Genomic DNA, 17,533 nt, shown 5'->3' with positions numbered 1-17,533 from the left:
TTGAAAGAATTCGCCGCTGTTAGCAATGGTGCCGACTCCACCTCTGTAATCCTCACCAATGTCTTCGGAGCGCGGAAAGCACGGCACGTTGCATAATGCCAGTTCCCGAATGTCAACTTGGCCCCAATTAAGCAGTATTACGCTGTGAAGCCTACCAAAAGTTCGAAGGGGCAATTGTCACGGGACATGTTTCCTTTTATTATACACGCGTGCATCGCCGCCTCCTATCACAGTATGAGCAGTGATATGCCTAATAACTGACTGTAATTTGTAAATACGTGTGAATAAATCTTGTGGAACTTCCCACTCACGTGTTAGCTCAGTGCGCGTGCGCCACTGCAGGTAAGTCCTCCATTAAATTAGCTTTCTTTAATCGAACAAATTTTCGAGCCCCTTCAGGTACGAATTATCGAGATTCGACTGTATTATTAGAGCAGCTGGGACAGCTAACCCCGAAAGCATGTTGCCAATATTTGGCAGAAATAATTGAACAGTTAGACAAGCATGAATGGCATGTGAACCCCCTTGACAAGCAAAAGATTCATTTCTTATGGTTGCTGCACTTGTCTGCTTCCCATTAATGCTGGTGTATGCTATTGCGCTCACCTCTCACTGTTTCTACCATAGGAATGCGCAAACATGATCACAAATTCAGATAAAAAAATGTTTCATAATGTTCTCCGTGTTGCAACTTCAGTATTCGAACCTGACAGTTAAAAAGAAAAAACGATAAAGAGAGAGAGAGAGAGAGAGAGAGACATGTGTGCCATAAATGTTCAGTTACTTCCTTAAAAACTATGGGGTTTTATGTGCCAAAACCATGATTTGATGATGAGGCACGGCATAGTGAGGTACTCCGGAATAATTTGGACCACCAGGGGTCCTTTAACGTGCACATAAATCTAAGAGTACACAGGTATTTTCGCATTTCGCCCCCATCGAAATGCGGCCGCCATGGCCGGGATTCGATCCCGCGCAACGAGTCCAACGCAACTAAGCAACCACGGCACGTGTTGTCGGTTAACCTTTAAGTGCCAAGTTATCAAGACCTCAAAATTCAAAGTCAATCTCTGAAATACTATGTCATAGAAGTGCTCCTTCCTAGTTAGATGATGCACTATTGTAGAAAAGAATGCTGGCACAAAAAGTAATCAAACCTTAAAATATTCCTCGAATGACAGCACATTAATACTTTACAATGTCTGTCATAAATAAGAAATTACATACAAAATTTACTACTGGGTGTACAGATAAGCTTAGCCAGGCATGTCTGGTGACCATATTAATTTTCATCAAAAACGGATTTCTGCCCAGGTGCCAAGAAAAACGAAATGAATCTTAGTTTTGCGAGAAAAAGTCTGTTTTCATGAAGAAAATATAGAAATGCCCGGATCAGTCAGAAGTGCTTTTTATGAATTTTGTCAAATCCACATTCTGGTTGACTCCCAAAGAAAAAGTGTGGTGGCTATGACTTTAAAAATATTTAGTGTTAAAGTTTGGGCCTTGATTCTAATTAGTTATTATAGAATACGATTACTATGATTGGTGAAAAGAAATATTGTGAGAACATACCATTTCACAATATTGGTCAAAGTCGAGAGTATTTTTTTTTTAAATCTGTGAAGAGCACGGTTTTCAGATTTTGTCAGCCTGTTGCCATGAAAGTCGTTGAAATTTTAGGGAAATATTTTAAAGCGAAGCTGTATACCACTACCGCCCAAGGAAACTTTAAAGTCGTAAGCAAAAAACTCCCCATACGACGGCCGATCCTGGAGATAGTGCAATGCCGGGCCGACCCACGGCGGAAGTGAAGCAGGCGTTAAGCACTCGCCACACGTGTACTGATCCCGAAAATAGTGCAATACCGGCCTGATGCACGGCGGAGGTGAAGCAGGCGTTAAGCACTCCCCATACATGGGCCGATCCCGAAGCTAGTGCAATACTGGCCCAACCCGCAGCGGAGGTGAAGCAGGTGTTAAGCACTCCCCATAGGTGGGCCGATCCCGAAGATAGTGCAATACCGGCCCGACTCGCGGCAGAGGTCAAGCACGCGTTAAGCACGCCTCATACGTGCGCCGATGCCGAAGATGTGCAATACTGGCCCAACCCGCGGCAGAGGTGAAGCAGGTTTGTTAAGCACTCCCCATAGGTGGGCCGATCCCGAAGATAGTGCAATACCGGCCCGACTCGCGGCGGAGGTCAAGCAGGCATTAAGCACTCGCCATACGTGGGCCAATTCCAAAAATAGTGCAATGCCGGGCTGACCCGCAGCGGAGGAGCAGTTCGCCATTAAGTGGCCCACATACTGAGCTTCGCTGGTCATCTTTCTTCACAGAGTGGAAGGGCACTGAGTTTTTTTGCCCTAGATGGCACTAAAAATTCACGATAAGCGCTGAAACTTAGACCTATAGTTAAATTAATGGCATGCTAAAGCCTTTTTAAAAATGTGCCGTCCTCAGTTTTTTTAAAACTTATTTATATTAAGCCTATTTATTTGAACTAACGTAATCTGCAAAAACATGTTGCATCATTTCTTTTGTTTTGTAAATACAAAGCAAAAAATGGGACCGAATAAACAATATAACAAACTAATAGGTATGCTTGTGGTTGCAGGTTCCTTTTGTTTTGCGACAAACAATGCTCCAGAATGGTTCTGAACGCGAGGATTGAAAAAATAGAAAATTTTGGGGTGAAAACACTTGGTGCATTCTTGGACAGGAATAGCAAAATCTGCGCATGGGTGCAGTGGCACAACAGTCGAGCATTGTCACATAGTTTAAAAGCCCTTGCCCTTGATATCGGGCTTTTAAAAGTACTTCCTGTTTGCAGTTCATTAGAAACAGAATGGAGAGGACGCAAGAACATAGTTTTTAGCTGAACACAAGGTAGTAAAACTTGATCAATGAGAGAGCGTGCAGCGTAACTTGTAATGAGCCAACACTTCATTGAGGTACACATCGCGAATAACCACTACATGAAAGAAAAGTTTATGCACTGTTGTCGTTGCAATCTAATTTTAATGCATAGCAGATTATATGGTGAGTCGGTCAAAATATTCCAAGCGAAGCCAGAAAGCCCATTGTGTGCGCAGTTGATAGCTGCCATCCAGAGCACAGTGACAAATGACCAGTTGTCTACAACAACAATTGCGCTGGCGCAAAACATTCTAGGACCTCCTCTGCTTTCACCGTTCCCCATACGCCATACGTAGAATCATCATCATCAGCCTGTTTTATGTCCACTGCAGGACGAAGGCCTCTCCCTGCGCTAACCGATTCCAACTAGGGCCCGCGAATTTCCTAATTTCATCGCTCCGCCTAGTCTTGTGCATTGCTCAACTGCGTTTCCCTTGTCTTGGTACCCATTCTGTTATCTTAATAGTCCAACGGTTATCTAACCGGAGCATTACATGACCTGCCCAGCTCCATTTTTTCTCTTGATGTCAATTAGAATATTGTCTATACCTGTTTGCTCTCCTATCCAAACCGCTCTCTTTCTGTCTCTTAATGTTATGCCAAGCAATCTTCATTCCATCATTCTTTGCGTGGTCCTTAACTTGTTCTCAAGCTTCTTTGTCAGTGACTAAGTCTCTGCCCCACATGTCAGCACTGGTAAAATGCCCTGATTGTACACCTTCCTTTTCAATGATAATGGTAAGCTTCCAGACAGGAGCTGACAATATCTGTCGTATGCGATCCAACCCATTTTTATTCTATGAATTTCCTTCTCATGATCAGGGTTCCCTGTGATTAATTGACCTAGGTAAACATACTCCTTCACAGACTCTAGAGGCTGAGTGGCGATCCTGAACACTTGCTCCCTTGCCCAGTTATTCATCATTATCTTTGTCTTCTGCATATTAATCTTCAACCCCACTCTTACACTCTCTCTGTTAAAGTCCTCTATCATTTGTTGTAACTTGTAACTTGCTGAACAGAACAATTCCATCGGCAAACCGAAGGTTGCCGAGATATTCGTCATCAATCCTTACTCCTAAGCCTTCCCAGTTGAATAGCTTGAATACTTCTTCCAAGCATGCAGTGAATAGCATTGGTGAGATTGTGTTTCCCTGCCTGATCCCTTTTTTTATAGGTATCTTCGTCAATGTTGCCCGCTAAATCCTTATGGATTAGGAATCCTACCCCGTTTTGCTTCTTATCTAGGAGACCTCTATAGCAGGGGACATGTCGGTTAAAAATACTGAAAGATATCTATAGCGGCGCCATAGCCACCGTAGTCCTCCATAAAGAAAGCGACAAAATCCTAATAAAGAAAGGCGTCAGACAGGGAGATATGATCTCTCCAATGCTATTCACAGCGTGTTTACAGGAGGTATTCAGAGACTCGGAGTGGGAAGAATTGGGGATAAAAGTCAATGGAGAATACCTTAGCAACTTGAGATTCGCTGATAATATTGCCTGCTTAGTAACTCAGGGGACCAATTGCAATGCATGCTCACTGACCTGGAGAGGAAAAGCAGAAGGGTGGGTCTAAAAATTAATCTGCAGAAAACTAAAGTAAAGTTTAACAGTCTCGGAAGAGAACAGCAGTTTACGATAGGTTAGAGAGGCACTGGAAGTGGTAAGGGAATACATATACTTAGGATAGGTAGTGACCGCAGATCCGGATCATGAGACGGAAATAATCAGAAGAATAAGAATGGGCTGAGGTGCGTTTGGCAGGCATTCTCAGATCATGAACAGCAGGTTGCCATTATACCTCAAGAGAAAAGTGTATAACAGCTGTGTCTTACCAGTACTCATGTATGAGGCAGAAACCTGGAGGCTTACGAAAAGGGTTCACTTAAATTGAGGACGACGCAACGAGCTATGGAAAGAAGAATGATGGGTGTAACGTTAAGGGATAAGAAAAGAGCAGATTGGGTGAGGGAACAAACGCGACTTAATGACATCTTAGTTGAAATCAAGAAAAAGAAATGGGGCATGGGCCGGACATGTAATGAGGAGGGAAGATAACCAATGGTCATTAAGGGTTACGGACTGGATTCCAAGGGAAGGAAAGCGTAGCAGGGGGCAGCAAAGTTAGCTACGCGGATGAGATTAAGGAGTTTGCAGGGACAACATGACCAGAATTAGTAGATGACCGGGGTAGTTGGAGAAGTATGGGAGAGGCCTTTGCCCTGCAGTGGGCGTAACCAGGCTGATGATGATGATGATGATGATGATGATGAAGCCTCACAGTTCTAATCTCACTAAGGCCGACAATATCCCAAACAATGTGTGACAGTTTCTCAGAGCCCTGCTAAGCTAGCCTCACTCGAGAGGGTTCGGGTGTTAAACGTTGCAGAGGTCGGTTTCCATTGGCAGCATGTCCGGGCCCAGAGATTCTTAGCACCCTTTGCTGCGTTACAGGTCTGACCGCCGCGTTGGTCAGGTGCTCCGCAGCTGCTTGGGACTGAGGGCCACTGGGTAATTGAGTGAGTCATTTGGGAGCGAGTGGCCGAATACTGCACCAGGGAGGCCAATTCCTGTTCTGGTGAGGGAGTGTCTTGTTGAAGCTTCGTCGTCGGTAAGCCTGTTGGCTTTGCCTAGCTGAGTTCACGGCCGTCTGCGCTTGTGTGATTCCGGAACTACCAAGGCCAGAACAGTTTAAAAATTGTTCTATATTGAGTTACCCATCCCACTCAGAAAAACACATCTATCGCGGATACACCAACAAGTTTTTAGGCACGTGGGATTTACGAAATAGGTTGCAGAAATTCTGAAACATGCTGCCGATACGTGCCTACTGATATGCCTTCCTTTTTGTGTTCAAAGCGAGCGCATCGTGCATGTTATTATTACTTTAAACACGCGTAGCAGTATGAGCTCTGTGTTGCAGAGAACCCGGTGGCAGCGTCTTCCAATCCATTCGGGATCTATAGTTTCCGCGTATATATACATATATGTATATATATGCATACATATATACTGCATATATATGTATGTATATTTGTTTTTGCGGGTTTCCGTTTCTACTCCTGTAGATCACGAGCGTGTATCTGCAACTGCTAAATTGCATGTATTGCAAGTTCGGCGGCAAACGGGACGTCAATAGGCTTCCCGCACAAAGTGTACAAACAATGCCTAACTGATTGCAGGCACAACTTACGCTGTAGCTTAAAGGAGGCGTCATATAAGTGCTTTCCAACCATAGAGCAAGGCCGCTTCCAAGGTCACCTATTTTACGCACTGCTCAGAACTATTGTTTGGCGTCCTGCCACTTAGAATTTGCCTTTGAGCGAAAGTCTCTGTCAATGCACCCTCCTCACATCCGACGTCTCAGCCTTGCGCGGCACATCAGTACCAGTTCCGTGTCTTTCGGAAAGACTTCTCCGATGCATGAGACAGGCAGCCGAGACCGTGAACTGTTTGGCGTACCTCCCTCCAGACGCGACAAGTGAATTCGCGGTAAGCGCTGAAAGCTTTTTCATTTTCTTTTTTTTTTCCACACTACTTTTAAGTGCTGTTCAATTCCGCCGAAAATATATCGTGTATCTAGTCACGTTCATGGCCACTTGTGTACGGGAGACTCCGAAACCACAATGATAGAACCATTGAGAAATACTAGGCCGTGCCACTTGCTACGATCATCAAAACCCATATACCCCGGATAATTCAAGCAATGTTTTCAGGTATCTGTGATATACTAAATGGACTTAAACTGGCTTGACCGGCATGCCTCGTGCTGACTATCTAATTAACGCCCCCCCCCAATAATTGCAGCGCTAAAGGAAGAGAAAAGTGATGAGAAAGTTTGCAGTAGCATGCAAAAAGTAACAAATAAATACTGTAACATCAAAGTGGCAAATTTCACATACAGATTTTTATCAAGTAAAGAAGAGTTGTAGTTTGCGTCTAGTTATTTCTTCTACATTTGCACTTACATTCGTTTTCGCAGGTTTCCATTTCTACTCCTGTAGATCATGAGCATGTATTCGCAACTGTGAATGGTCATTGGTATGCCTATAGGGTTTGCCTAGCCGAGTTCATGGCCGTCTGCGCACGTGCAATTCCACAACTATGAGGCCAGAACCGTTTAGAAATTGTTCTATATTGAGTTACCCATTGCGATCAGGAAAACACTTGTATCGCGGATAAATCAAAGAAGTTTTTAGGCATGTAGGGCCCTCTGGGCTGTACTTGTCGGCGATAAGGTAGCCTCACCGCCTATGGGATTATCTGACTGAGCTATGTCGAATGCTCAGTTGCCATAGTTGGAAGTTCGAATCCCTCATAAGATTTTTCTCTCTCCTTTTTTTTTTTTTTTTGGAGGATGGTGAGTTTGAAATTCCCCTCCTTCAGTGCACAACGTCTGCAGTCTTGGAGTGACGCCTGTCACCGGTAAAGGATGCCGAGAGCGAGTGGGGCTATGCTAATCCAGGTACAGTAAACCCTCGTTAACACGAGCTCGCATATCTCGAAATATCGGTTAAGTCGAAAGTTTTCCACGCCGCGCCTTCCCCACCCATAGGCGTTATGTATTCGCACCCAATTATCTCGAAGCATTTTTCGGGCGTAATACGGATATGTCGAAATTTCGACCGGGACGGCTGAAGGCAAAGGCCGTTACCAAAAGGTGATAAAGGCTCCGAGCGAGCACTTGGTTCCTACTAAAGTGCCGAACGCGGTCACGATCTAAGCGCGAATACAAAATTCCCGCGGATGCAGCCGTTTTCCGTCAACCACGTCAAGTAACCTTGGAAGCAGTCACGTGGTGTGCGCCGCTTGCGCACGGGGGCTCATGGGTTTTATCGGGTAGTCGCGCCACCGCATTTCGCACGTGCGAACGTTATTGTGCGTGTGCGATTCTGTTCTTTGTTTCGTCGCGCTGTGCGCACGACGCGTTGACTGCGATTTTTTTTTGTTGTTGTTGTTGTATGTGTGGTGTGTGGTCAACGGACGACGACGATGTCCCGCCCCAAGCAGTGTAAGTCTCTGACGCTGGAGAAAAAAGTTGTGTTAATCAAGGAAGTGGAGAAAGCGGAAAGATCCAAAACGAGCATCGCCAAAGAATTCGGCATCCCCTTGTCGACGCTATCGACAGTTTTAAAAAATCGGCAGAAGGTCTTCGATGGCTTCGAGCAAAGTTTTTCCAGCGAGCGGAAGCGGATTCGGGCCTCGAAATTCCCGGACGTCGAAGCAGCACTCATGCTGTGGCTCCGGAATGTCGGGGCAGCCAACCTTCCCGTGACAACCCAAATGATGATGGAGAAGGCAGACGCTCTGGCGTTGCAGATGGGCCACACAGACTTCAGTTGCAGTAATGGCTGGTTTGAACGATTTAAAAAAAGAAATAACGTAGCCTCGAAGCCTATCCACGGCGAAAGCGGCACTGTTGATGAAGGGGCTGCAGACACCTGGCGCAACCACCGCCTCGCTGAGCTGCAAAAGGCTTACGCGGACAAGGACATTTTCAACCTCGACGAAGCAGCACTGTTCTATAAGATGCTGCCTAGCCGCACATACACGCCGAAGGGAGAAGCGTGCTCAGGCGCTAAGCAGCGCAAAGACCGAGTGACGATACTTTTCGGAGCCAACTCCACCGGCGATGAAAAACTGCCGCTGCTTGTTATCGGTAAGTCGCTCAATTCAAGGTGCTTCCGAAATGCACGGCTCCCGAGAAATGCAACTTACCGCGCCAATAAAACGGCCTGGATGACTGCAGCGCTCTTTGAAGAGTATGTACGTGCTCTTGACCGCAAAATGGCAAGGGACGGCCGGAAAGTGTTGTTCGTTGTGGACAACTGCCCCGGCCACGGAAAAATCAACAACTTGGAGGCGGTCACGCTGGAGTTCCTGCCTGCTAATATGACGTCCGTGCTCCAGCCTATGGACCAAGGAGTCATTGAGGTGGCTCGCAAGTTTTACAGGAAGAGTCTCCTGCACCGCATCTTGTGCTCTTACGACAGTGGTAAGAAGTACGAAATAGATTTGCTGGGTGCAGTCCACCTGATCGCTGAAGCCTGGCGACAAGTACGTCCATTGACAATTGCCAATTGTTTCGCGCACGCAGGATTTTCGCGCGCCGAGAAATCGCTCGAGCCAGACACTGACGAGTTCAGTGATTGCGATGAACTTTGCGACGAAGTCCGCAAAGCTGCCGGCTGCGCCAGCGATGCCGAGGACGGCGAAATCACTTTTGAAGAGTACGCGCTCTACGAGTCGGACGTGCCCGTTACCGGAATGTTGTCCGACGCCGACATTGTTGAAATGGCAGTGAACGAAGGTGATCACGCTGACGAAAAACCACCTAGAGAAGTGCCGACAACTGCAGAAACAAGGAACTTGCTACGTTTGCTCCGCAACAAAGTTGAATGCAGCGGCGGCGAACAACGGCTCATGCGGTGCGTTCAGCAGCTCGAGGACGCTTTTCTCGCGCCGAATGCCAATGCCAAGCAGGCAAGCATCACCCAGTTCTTTCCAAAACAATAAAATTCAGTTTTTCCTGGGAATTTGCGTTTATTGCAAACGCTCCCCTCGTGCTGTGGAGCGTTTGTTAGCAGTGCTGGTTGTCACTGGCTTTCAGTGACCCGGTCACTGAAATTTTCGGCATTTTGCTTAACTCAAAACTCTGCTTATCTCGAAATTTTTCCCGGATTTTACAACTTCGAGTTAACGAGGGTTTACTGTACAACCAAATTAGGAAGGCCCACTAAGCTCCAACATAAGTAGAAAGGAGGCATTAAATGTAGGTCAGAAATCCCTAAGCCTATACTAAATGGATGATAGTAAGCAGTATGGGACACCCTGGTAAACACCCGACCACTGAAGATGGAAGGTGACTAAAGGGGACCAAAAATGAGAGGATGCACCACTCGTGCATTAATTACACATGCACAAAGCAGCCGTTCCCCTTCCGCTACCTATGATGGCATTAACGTGTTCATTATGCCGAGCTGGGCATCACAAACAAATTAAGCGGAACCTCCCTGAACGGGAACTGTCAAAGATATGCGTAGCGTTGTATGGTGGTAGGCGTGGTGCAGAATGTATATGTTCAGCAATGAAAATATCTGCATCTTTCTGCTCGTACTGCTTACACATAAATACAGAAATAATGCATAAAGTAATGCTTGTTAATTCAACCCTTGTTCATTTGAAAAATCGCATAATTCGGACTCATCCTCTGGTCTTGGCAAGCTTATGCATTAATGCAAACTCCCGTTAACTCGAACGCCTCTCGGAGTTCGGCCAGCGCAGAGTGCCACAAACAAAATGTGTGATGCAAAAGAGCTAAAGCGGTCCTAGCATTCAACCAAAACGAAGCGGCAGAGTTCGCATCGGCGTAATCATCAGCGGAAATCGTATGTGAACAGGAACACTGGAACGCTTCGTGCCTATTTGTGCCTTTATAGCACCTCATAGGCCGTGTGCCTTCATAACTGTGTATCGCCATCCATTATCGCGCCGATAGCAACTGCGCTTAGTTTCATTTTGACTCAATGCAATGGCTGCACATGCAATGTCACAAACAAGGTGGAAGTTGTCAAGGATGAAGAGCACCGGCTTTATTGTGATGGACGGTTGATGGATTGGCTCACTGGCAAAAAATAACCGAGATGTGCGCATGGTAGTGAAAAGTGCGTCACGGATGAATTAAGAGACGCATGCCACAACCGCGTTGCAAAGGAAGTCTCAACGCCTTCGCCACTGCGGGCGCTAATAATGCAGGTGATGACGAGAATTGCAGCTTCTGCACTTTTTTTGTGCATAAGAAACAGGATTTGCTGATTCACTGAGTAAAGGAAAGCTTGCTGATGTAGTAAGCATTGGTTTAATGTTTCCTTCATACTTTTGATAATTCGACATTTGGTTAAGTTGGCCATTTTTTTCAGTGCCATGAAATTCGGATTAACAAGGTTTTACTGTACTAATCAACATAATCCCCACACACATCATAACCCCACATAACACATTCTGCACCACACTGACCGCCATATAATGCTACGCATATCTTGGAGAGTTCCCGTTAGAGAGGTTTCACTTTTTAACCTCCCGGTGCCTATAGTATAGACTCTGCTGTTCTCCCCTCCAACAGTTCATCTCGCAGTAAGTTTATTCACGTCCATTGCCAGAAGTGCGAAAACCATATTGTAGGCACAAGGCCGACCGACTTCCCAAGTTTTTATTCGAATTTCATTGAACTCTTAAAAGTCATCTTTTTAGATGTGAATCAAGGTCATGTTGAGGGCTTCTACTTATGCGCATTAGATTATAGCTGAGGTGGCGCTACCTCGAAGGTTGAATGGCGTGGTGTTAACAAAGCCTGGAATTCCAGCTCACACATTATTAAACGCCCAGTGGCAGGAAGAAACCATTACACATAAAGGTAGTTTTGTTTTACTGACCTCATGTAACACACATTTGTTGTTACAATGGTTTTCTTTGCCGTTACTGAAGGACGGGACATATGCGTACATAAGAGCAATGCCTCTAGCCACTCGTGCGTTTTTCCTATGTCGTCGCATGTGGGCCAAACAGGGTTAACTCTTTATTGACGAGCGTTTCGTACAGGCAACATACCAAAATATTTTTCTTCTTGCCGAGTTGCAGTACTGAGTACGAAGTTTCTGGCTAAATGTCTTCGGCCAACACTGAATGACAGGCAGTAAGCGTGATTTGTTGGTTTAGAGCAGGAACACTGGACGAAGAAGTATGGCACAAGACAGTCTTGTGAAAGCAACGTCGGGGGAGACAGGCCGATGCAACATATGCAGGTGCAGTGGCATCACACATGTGATACAAAGTAAACAAAGCCTTAGGTGGCTTGGGGTGAAGCCCGCTTCTAGTTGCCTGCCTGCGGTTTTCCTCCTATTGCTGAAAAAATTTCTGCACAACATTTTTTCCTATTCATTATGCTTATTCTTTAAGTGTTTTGTATACTTTGATAGAAAACAAACATTTTTTTCTGGGTATGGTATTTACATGTCTTGTCATCAAATGGTTAATGTCATCACTGAGGAGGGCGCAAATACAAATTTCTTTTTACGTTGTCCCTACACATGTATGAACAGTTGCATTTTCCAAACACATATTTCTTAGCAAGTTGCCTTCACTTTTTCGTATCAGGTATTTGGGTTTCTAGCCTTTGCCGTGGGCCGATTCATGAAATATTCCAGTCTAAAAATGTGCGCTCCTTCCGAAGGTAGCCCAGTCTAAAAAATGTGGGCCATTGCCGTAGGTATGTGCTGCCTAAAAATGTGGGCCAATCCTGTAGATATCGCAGCAAAACATTGTAAGCAGTCTGAGGCTTCTCTACCCACACAAGGGGTGACACGATAGAGTGCCATGCATAGTGACTCTGTCCCATTCTCAGCCGCAACTCCCTCAAAAAGCATTGCCTTTTGTCAACTTCAACAAAAGGTTGAATCGCCTTCCAACTTTTTTGCGAGTGATACGTGTCCAGGCAAGACAAAAGTACATTTTCTAGCAAAATAAAAGTGAGGCACAATGCTACCTTTCTGTAGGAATTGCTTCCCCTCTCTTATCACTTTGGCCCGAGCTCACATATTGTAATTGTGTCCACTCCTCATGTAGCACCCATAACCTTATGGCGAGATGGCACTGAAAGGTTAAAAATGTGATTGTGTCTGCAATAGTGCATAGACTATCTTTTCCTATATTTGTTCACAACGCATGCCCCAATGTGGTGCTGGCTCACTGAAGTTGCACTGCGCGCTCCCTTATTGATCAAGTTGCAACCCCGTGTACAGTTAAAAACATTGTTCTTGCATCCTCTCCATTCTATTTCTAATGAATTGCATGCTGGATGTGCTCTTAAAAGCCCGATATGAAGAGCAAGTGGTAAAAACCCCCTGACCCCACCCCACCGTTCTGCTGCTACGCCAATGTGCTGACTTTGCGATTCCCGTCCAAGAATGCAGAGCGTTATCAACCCAAAATTTTCATTTTTGTCAATCCTTGCTTTCCAAATTGTCCTGGACCATTTTCGTGTAGCAAAACAAAACGAACCTGCAAACATCAGCACACGTGGACCCTGCATGTCGCAGCGGTGGTATAGTTTATTTGGTCGCATTTCTTGCTTTATAATTCCAAAATAATGATGCAACATGTTCTTGCATAATATTTAGATATCTATAATACAGTTGAAACTCGATTTAACAGTCATGACCACGCTCGAATTATTTCATTAAATCAGGACATTTGGAAAATTGAGTAAGTGATTTTTTGGTCTTTCGAAGTCTAAAATTGAAATGTAGCAACACCTAAAGGTACCGCAGCATTGTATTTGCGGCTAACCCACGCCTGCGAGTGTAAAAAGTTTGTGAGGGCGGCCCGACTACTGCCGCCCCTAGCGCCGTCTGGTACATAAGAACGCTAGCGACTGCCGAGTCCGTTGTTCCGTGCATGGGCGCGGCGTGCAGCCTCGCCAAAATAAAGCTAGAGCCGTGACTAGGGTGGCTAAATGTTCTAACGCAAGCGCACACTCGAAAAAAAAAAAATACCCGTCTGCATCAAAATTAGAGGGAAACCTGAGCTTCTTTACTCTTTCCTTTCTGGAGAAGCTTCCTGAAATCGGATTTTATGTAAGCTAGTTTCGTTATTTGGGGAACTTCGTAAAATCAGGTTTCGTTAGATCAAGCTTTAACTGTACCACTAATTAAATAATAGGCCTAAACTTGAGTGCTTCTCGTGAATTTTAGTGCTGTCTAGGGCAAAAATATTTGCCTTAAATTTCAAGAACTTTCATGACAACAGGCTCACAAAATTAGAAAACCGCGCTCTTTACAGATACGGAGCGAAAGAAAAAAATCTAAACTTTGACCAATGCTGTGCAATGTCCCGTTCACTCAATTTTTTCGCTCCAACTTTGCAGTCATATTCTAATAATTAAATAGAATCAGTGCTATTGGTCTAAACTCTATCAATAAATATTTTTAGAGCCGTAGCCACAACACTTTTCCTTTGGGAGCTAACCAGAATGCGGATTCAGCAAAATTCACCAAAAGCACTTCTGCTCGACTGGGTGCTTATGTATTTTTTCGCAAATACAGATTTTTTTTCTTGCAAAACTAAGATTGATTTAGCCTTTCTTGGCACTCATGTAGCAAAATACATTTTTTTTTAAATCAAATTTAAGAATAGTCAACGGACACGCCTGGCCGAACTTATTGAACACACCCTACTTTCTTTTCATGTCTGAAAAGGAGACTTAGTACAGTAGATTTCAAGTATATGCTGGGTATTCGACATATCATGAACCAAAATTTTCTTTCTTTAAATGTACTATATCTTCGGCAAATGAAACCAATGATATTCCCAATAGTTTAATAATTATTCCTAGTAGTCTTGAGTAAAACGACTTTGAAGTGAGATTGGATATTTATTCAAGTTCACGTAATGAAATTTTAAGTACTGCATTTACCAGATTCTAACGCACTACCGAATTTAGCATGCAGTATATTTTTGCAGGCTTAAGGTCAGAAAATGAAAGTGCACCTGAATGTAACAAAACACAGATTCATAAGAGAAAAACACAGCATGCCCCTCATACTTACAATCGGAAAAAACGAGACATGCAGATTTTACCTTCACAGATGGGAATATCTTTTAATGAGCTTTCATAATGAAAGCGGTGCATCGGCACCATCATTTGCGCTTCATTGGCCACAGATACCAAGCTCACAGGGGCAGTATTCTTGAGTGATCACTTTAGATACTGCTATAATTTGCACGAGACTACACCGGACTTGAATATGCGGTTGACAGCGTTTTTGGCACAGTGCAAGAAACGCTTGCAGCTGACTACACAGACGCATTCGATGCCGAGTTGCATGAAATCTTGCAAAAGTGATAGTACTCCAAAAGTTATTGGTCAAGAATACCGCTCTCTATCTTAGTTGAGCACAAAATGAACCAACAGCAACCTTCACAAAAATGTGCTGTCGCCAATCTGTGATAGCAATAACGCTGCATCTGATGGCCCTGATGGTAGGCTGTTGCCAAAGCTGTGAATGCAGTTTTGGTTTCCTATCCGATTGTACATCGTGCAGGCAATTTTCAGACCCATTTCATTGGGGGGGGGAAAAAGGTCTGCATTAAATGCAGGTATTGTATTTACTCGAAGGCAGCATGACTGCAACTGTAACGTGAGGGTCGGCTTTTCAGTCACATGAAAAACAAAAATAATTCTGCAAATGCCATGCGAGATGAATGAAAAAAAAAAAAGAGGTACCTTTATTGAATTAAAAGTCGGAAATGAGTTCTCCTCACTCATCGTCATCATCTGCGGAAGAAATGGAGCCTTTCTTGTACAGTATTCTCGGGTGATCACTTTCAGAGATACCATATTTACTCAAATCTAGACTCCCCCTACTTCAAGTTGACCCACGAAAGTAAAAAAAAAAAAAAAAAAAAAAAAAAAAAAAAAAAAAAAAAAAACAGAATTTATTTAATTTGAACCTGCCAAGTTCATCCTAGGTCATCATCGCTGCTAGCCTTGTCGCTATCTTCCTTAGGTTTTTCTGATTGATGCTGAAGTCCCGCCTGGCTTGAACATTTGATGATGCCTCTGCGGCTGGCACAACTTTTCGTTTGAAAGTGCCACTATAGTGGCATTGCCCATTTTATGCCATTACAATAACACCAGGCCCCATGCAGATACAACACAGGTAAAAAATGGCGACGTCGCTCATGTACTTCAGTTGGCTATCGGCACGGCTAATATTGGCTGCAATAGTGACTTTTCTATATGGCACTAGCTATGCACCATATTTGTTAATTTCAATTAAAAACTGGCGCATTTTTAAAAAATACTCGAATCTAAGCTGACCCTAGAGTTTTGTATTATTTAAGAAAAAGAAAAAGAAAACAGCAGCCTAGATCCGAATAAATAAGGTGGTTTCACTTCCATGAAATTTCGCATGACTTGGTACCGAAAATGGGACGACATGTGTTTCTGGTGCTGTGCCAAGCTTGCTATCAATGCCAAGAGCACTGTCAGCCATCTACTTCCGAGGGATTCAGTGCCAGGACGAGCTGAGTCTCGCGAAAGCGAAACCACCTCTGAAAGTGATCGCTCCACAATGAAGTCATCTTCCATGCTGTCGAGCTCACTAGAGATTAAGTACTTCTTAAAACGATTGATTATTGGGCTTCTATGGTGCAAGGGCCAGTTCTGACCAATGAGTGCCACTCTTACGGTACTTCTTAAATGACTGCACAACTATTTCATTCAGGCGCAGCACCAGGCTACTACCAGGTCTACAGAGCCCTTCCAACCCGCCTTGCATTTAAAGAGGGCTTCCTCATGGTCCTGCCACCGAGCCGCGGCAGAGTTTCCCAGCTCCTCGGCTATAAAAATTGCTTGTCCCTCAAAGCAAGCATCATACCGAACGCGCTGCATTGCTATAATTTTGAGAATCGAATCAACAGAGTCGAAGCATGAAAGGCCACAGGGTAATGCCAGCACTGTAACCGAAACACCAGTCATAAGCACAGCAAAATTGACATCAATTCAAACAAAAAACAAGCTTTGACTTCAGTCGACTTGTCTATGGATGGGATCGAATCGTAAAGGTACAGGATGCCAACGTAATGCTAAAAACCACGGGATTTAGAATATTTGTTTTAAAATAGTCAATTTTGTGATTCTTCAAATGTAACACGAGGGTAGTCCAAGCAACTAAAATAATGAACAAACTCTTGTTACAATGGAGTAAATACAGCAAATATGGTAATTGGTTTTAAGTATAAGTTGTATAATGGAAACATGGTAGAGTGTGTTCAGAAATACCTAATGAAGTTGTTCCCATGACTTATGTTTTATGTTTTTTGCCCTGGGCTCTGAAAGAAAATCCAGGAAATATGGAAAAGGAAAAAGAAGGCTATTGCTGTGTGCTTGCATGTTTGAATAATAACGCTCACAAGTGTGTTTTCAAATAATGCAGTCCAATGAATTCAAAGCCTGCACTGCTAGAACATTTTTACCTTTTTGGCCTGCTTCATAGACAAGGCAACATTTGCATCTTTTCCAGTCCTCTGTGGCTGCAAGTTGGGAGGATATGTCCGTGCTTTCCTCAGCTTTTGTGGCTTGGTGTTAAGCAGCTGCTGGGAGACGTCTGGCACACTTGTTGTCGAATGCAGCTCAGACTCTTCCGTGTCAGGCGTTGACTGTTTGGCCTCGGGGCCACTGCAGTCACCGGCTGTTTCGAACACCCGTTCCAGGCCCCCATTAAGTTCTTCCTCATCACCGTCTTCATCATCAGGATTGCGGTCTTGGTAGGTGCTGTCACGGAAGGAACTGGTGCGCTTTGGAGGAACAGGAGCTTGCTTGCTGCGAGGACCCGGCCGGCGCAGTTGTACTGTGCTCGACTTCACCTGCAGCAGGCCTTGGCTTGGCTTGGTTGGCACCACTGCCTGGTTACCTGGGCGTGCCAGCATCCAGGTTATCTTCCTCACAATTCCAAAAGAACAGGCAGCTCTGAATGGACAGCTTGTCATCTGTGCAATTTAAAGGAACAAAGGTACTTTGGTGCTGGCATCGGCCTAATATGCAGTCGAATCTCGTT

At 44.5% G+C, this 17,533-nt stretch overlaps 1 protein-coding gene across 2 annotated transcripts in view; it reads right to left on the bottom strand.

Annotated features, from left to right (window-relative positions):
• The window catches only part of Abl (tyrosine-protein kinase Abl), a 236,793-nt gene that overhangs the window by 9,151 nt on the left and 210,109 nt on the right, over positions 1-17,533 (bottom strand). For both annotated transcript variants that reach the window (XM_075697510.1, XM_075697504.1), the window contains exon 10: positions 16,953-17,389. In XM_075697510.1, the coding sequence (XP_075553625.1) occupies positions 16,953-17,389 (437 nt within the window). The remainder of the gene's footprint in view (positions 1-16,952; positions 17,390-17,533) is intronic.

The sequence above is a fragment of the Dermacentor variabilis genome, chromosome 1 (genome assembly GCF_050947875.1).
Source record: "Dermacentor variabilis isolate Ectoservices chromosome 1, ASM5094787v1, whole genome shotgun sequence".
In the NCBI taxonomy this organism is placed as follows: Eukaryota; Metazoa; Arthropoda; class Arachnida; order Ixodida; family Ixodidae; genus Dermacentor; species Dermacentor variabilis.
The sequence above is the reverse complement of the archived record's forward strand: the minus strand, read 5'-3'. Positions and strand labels throughout refer to the sequence as shown.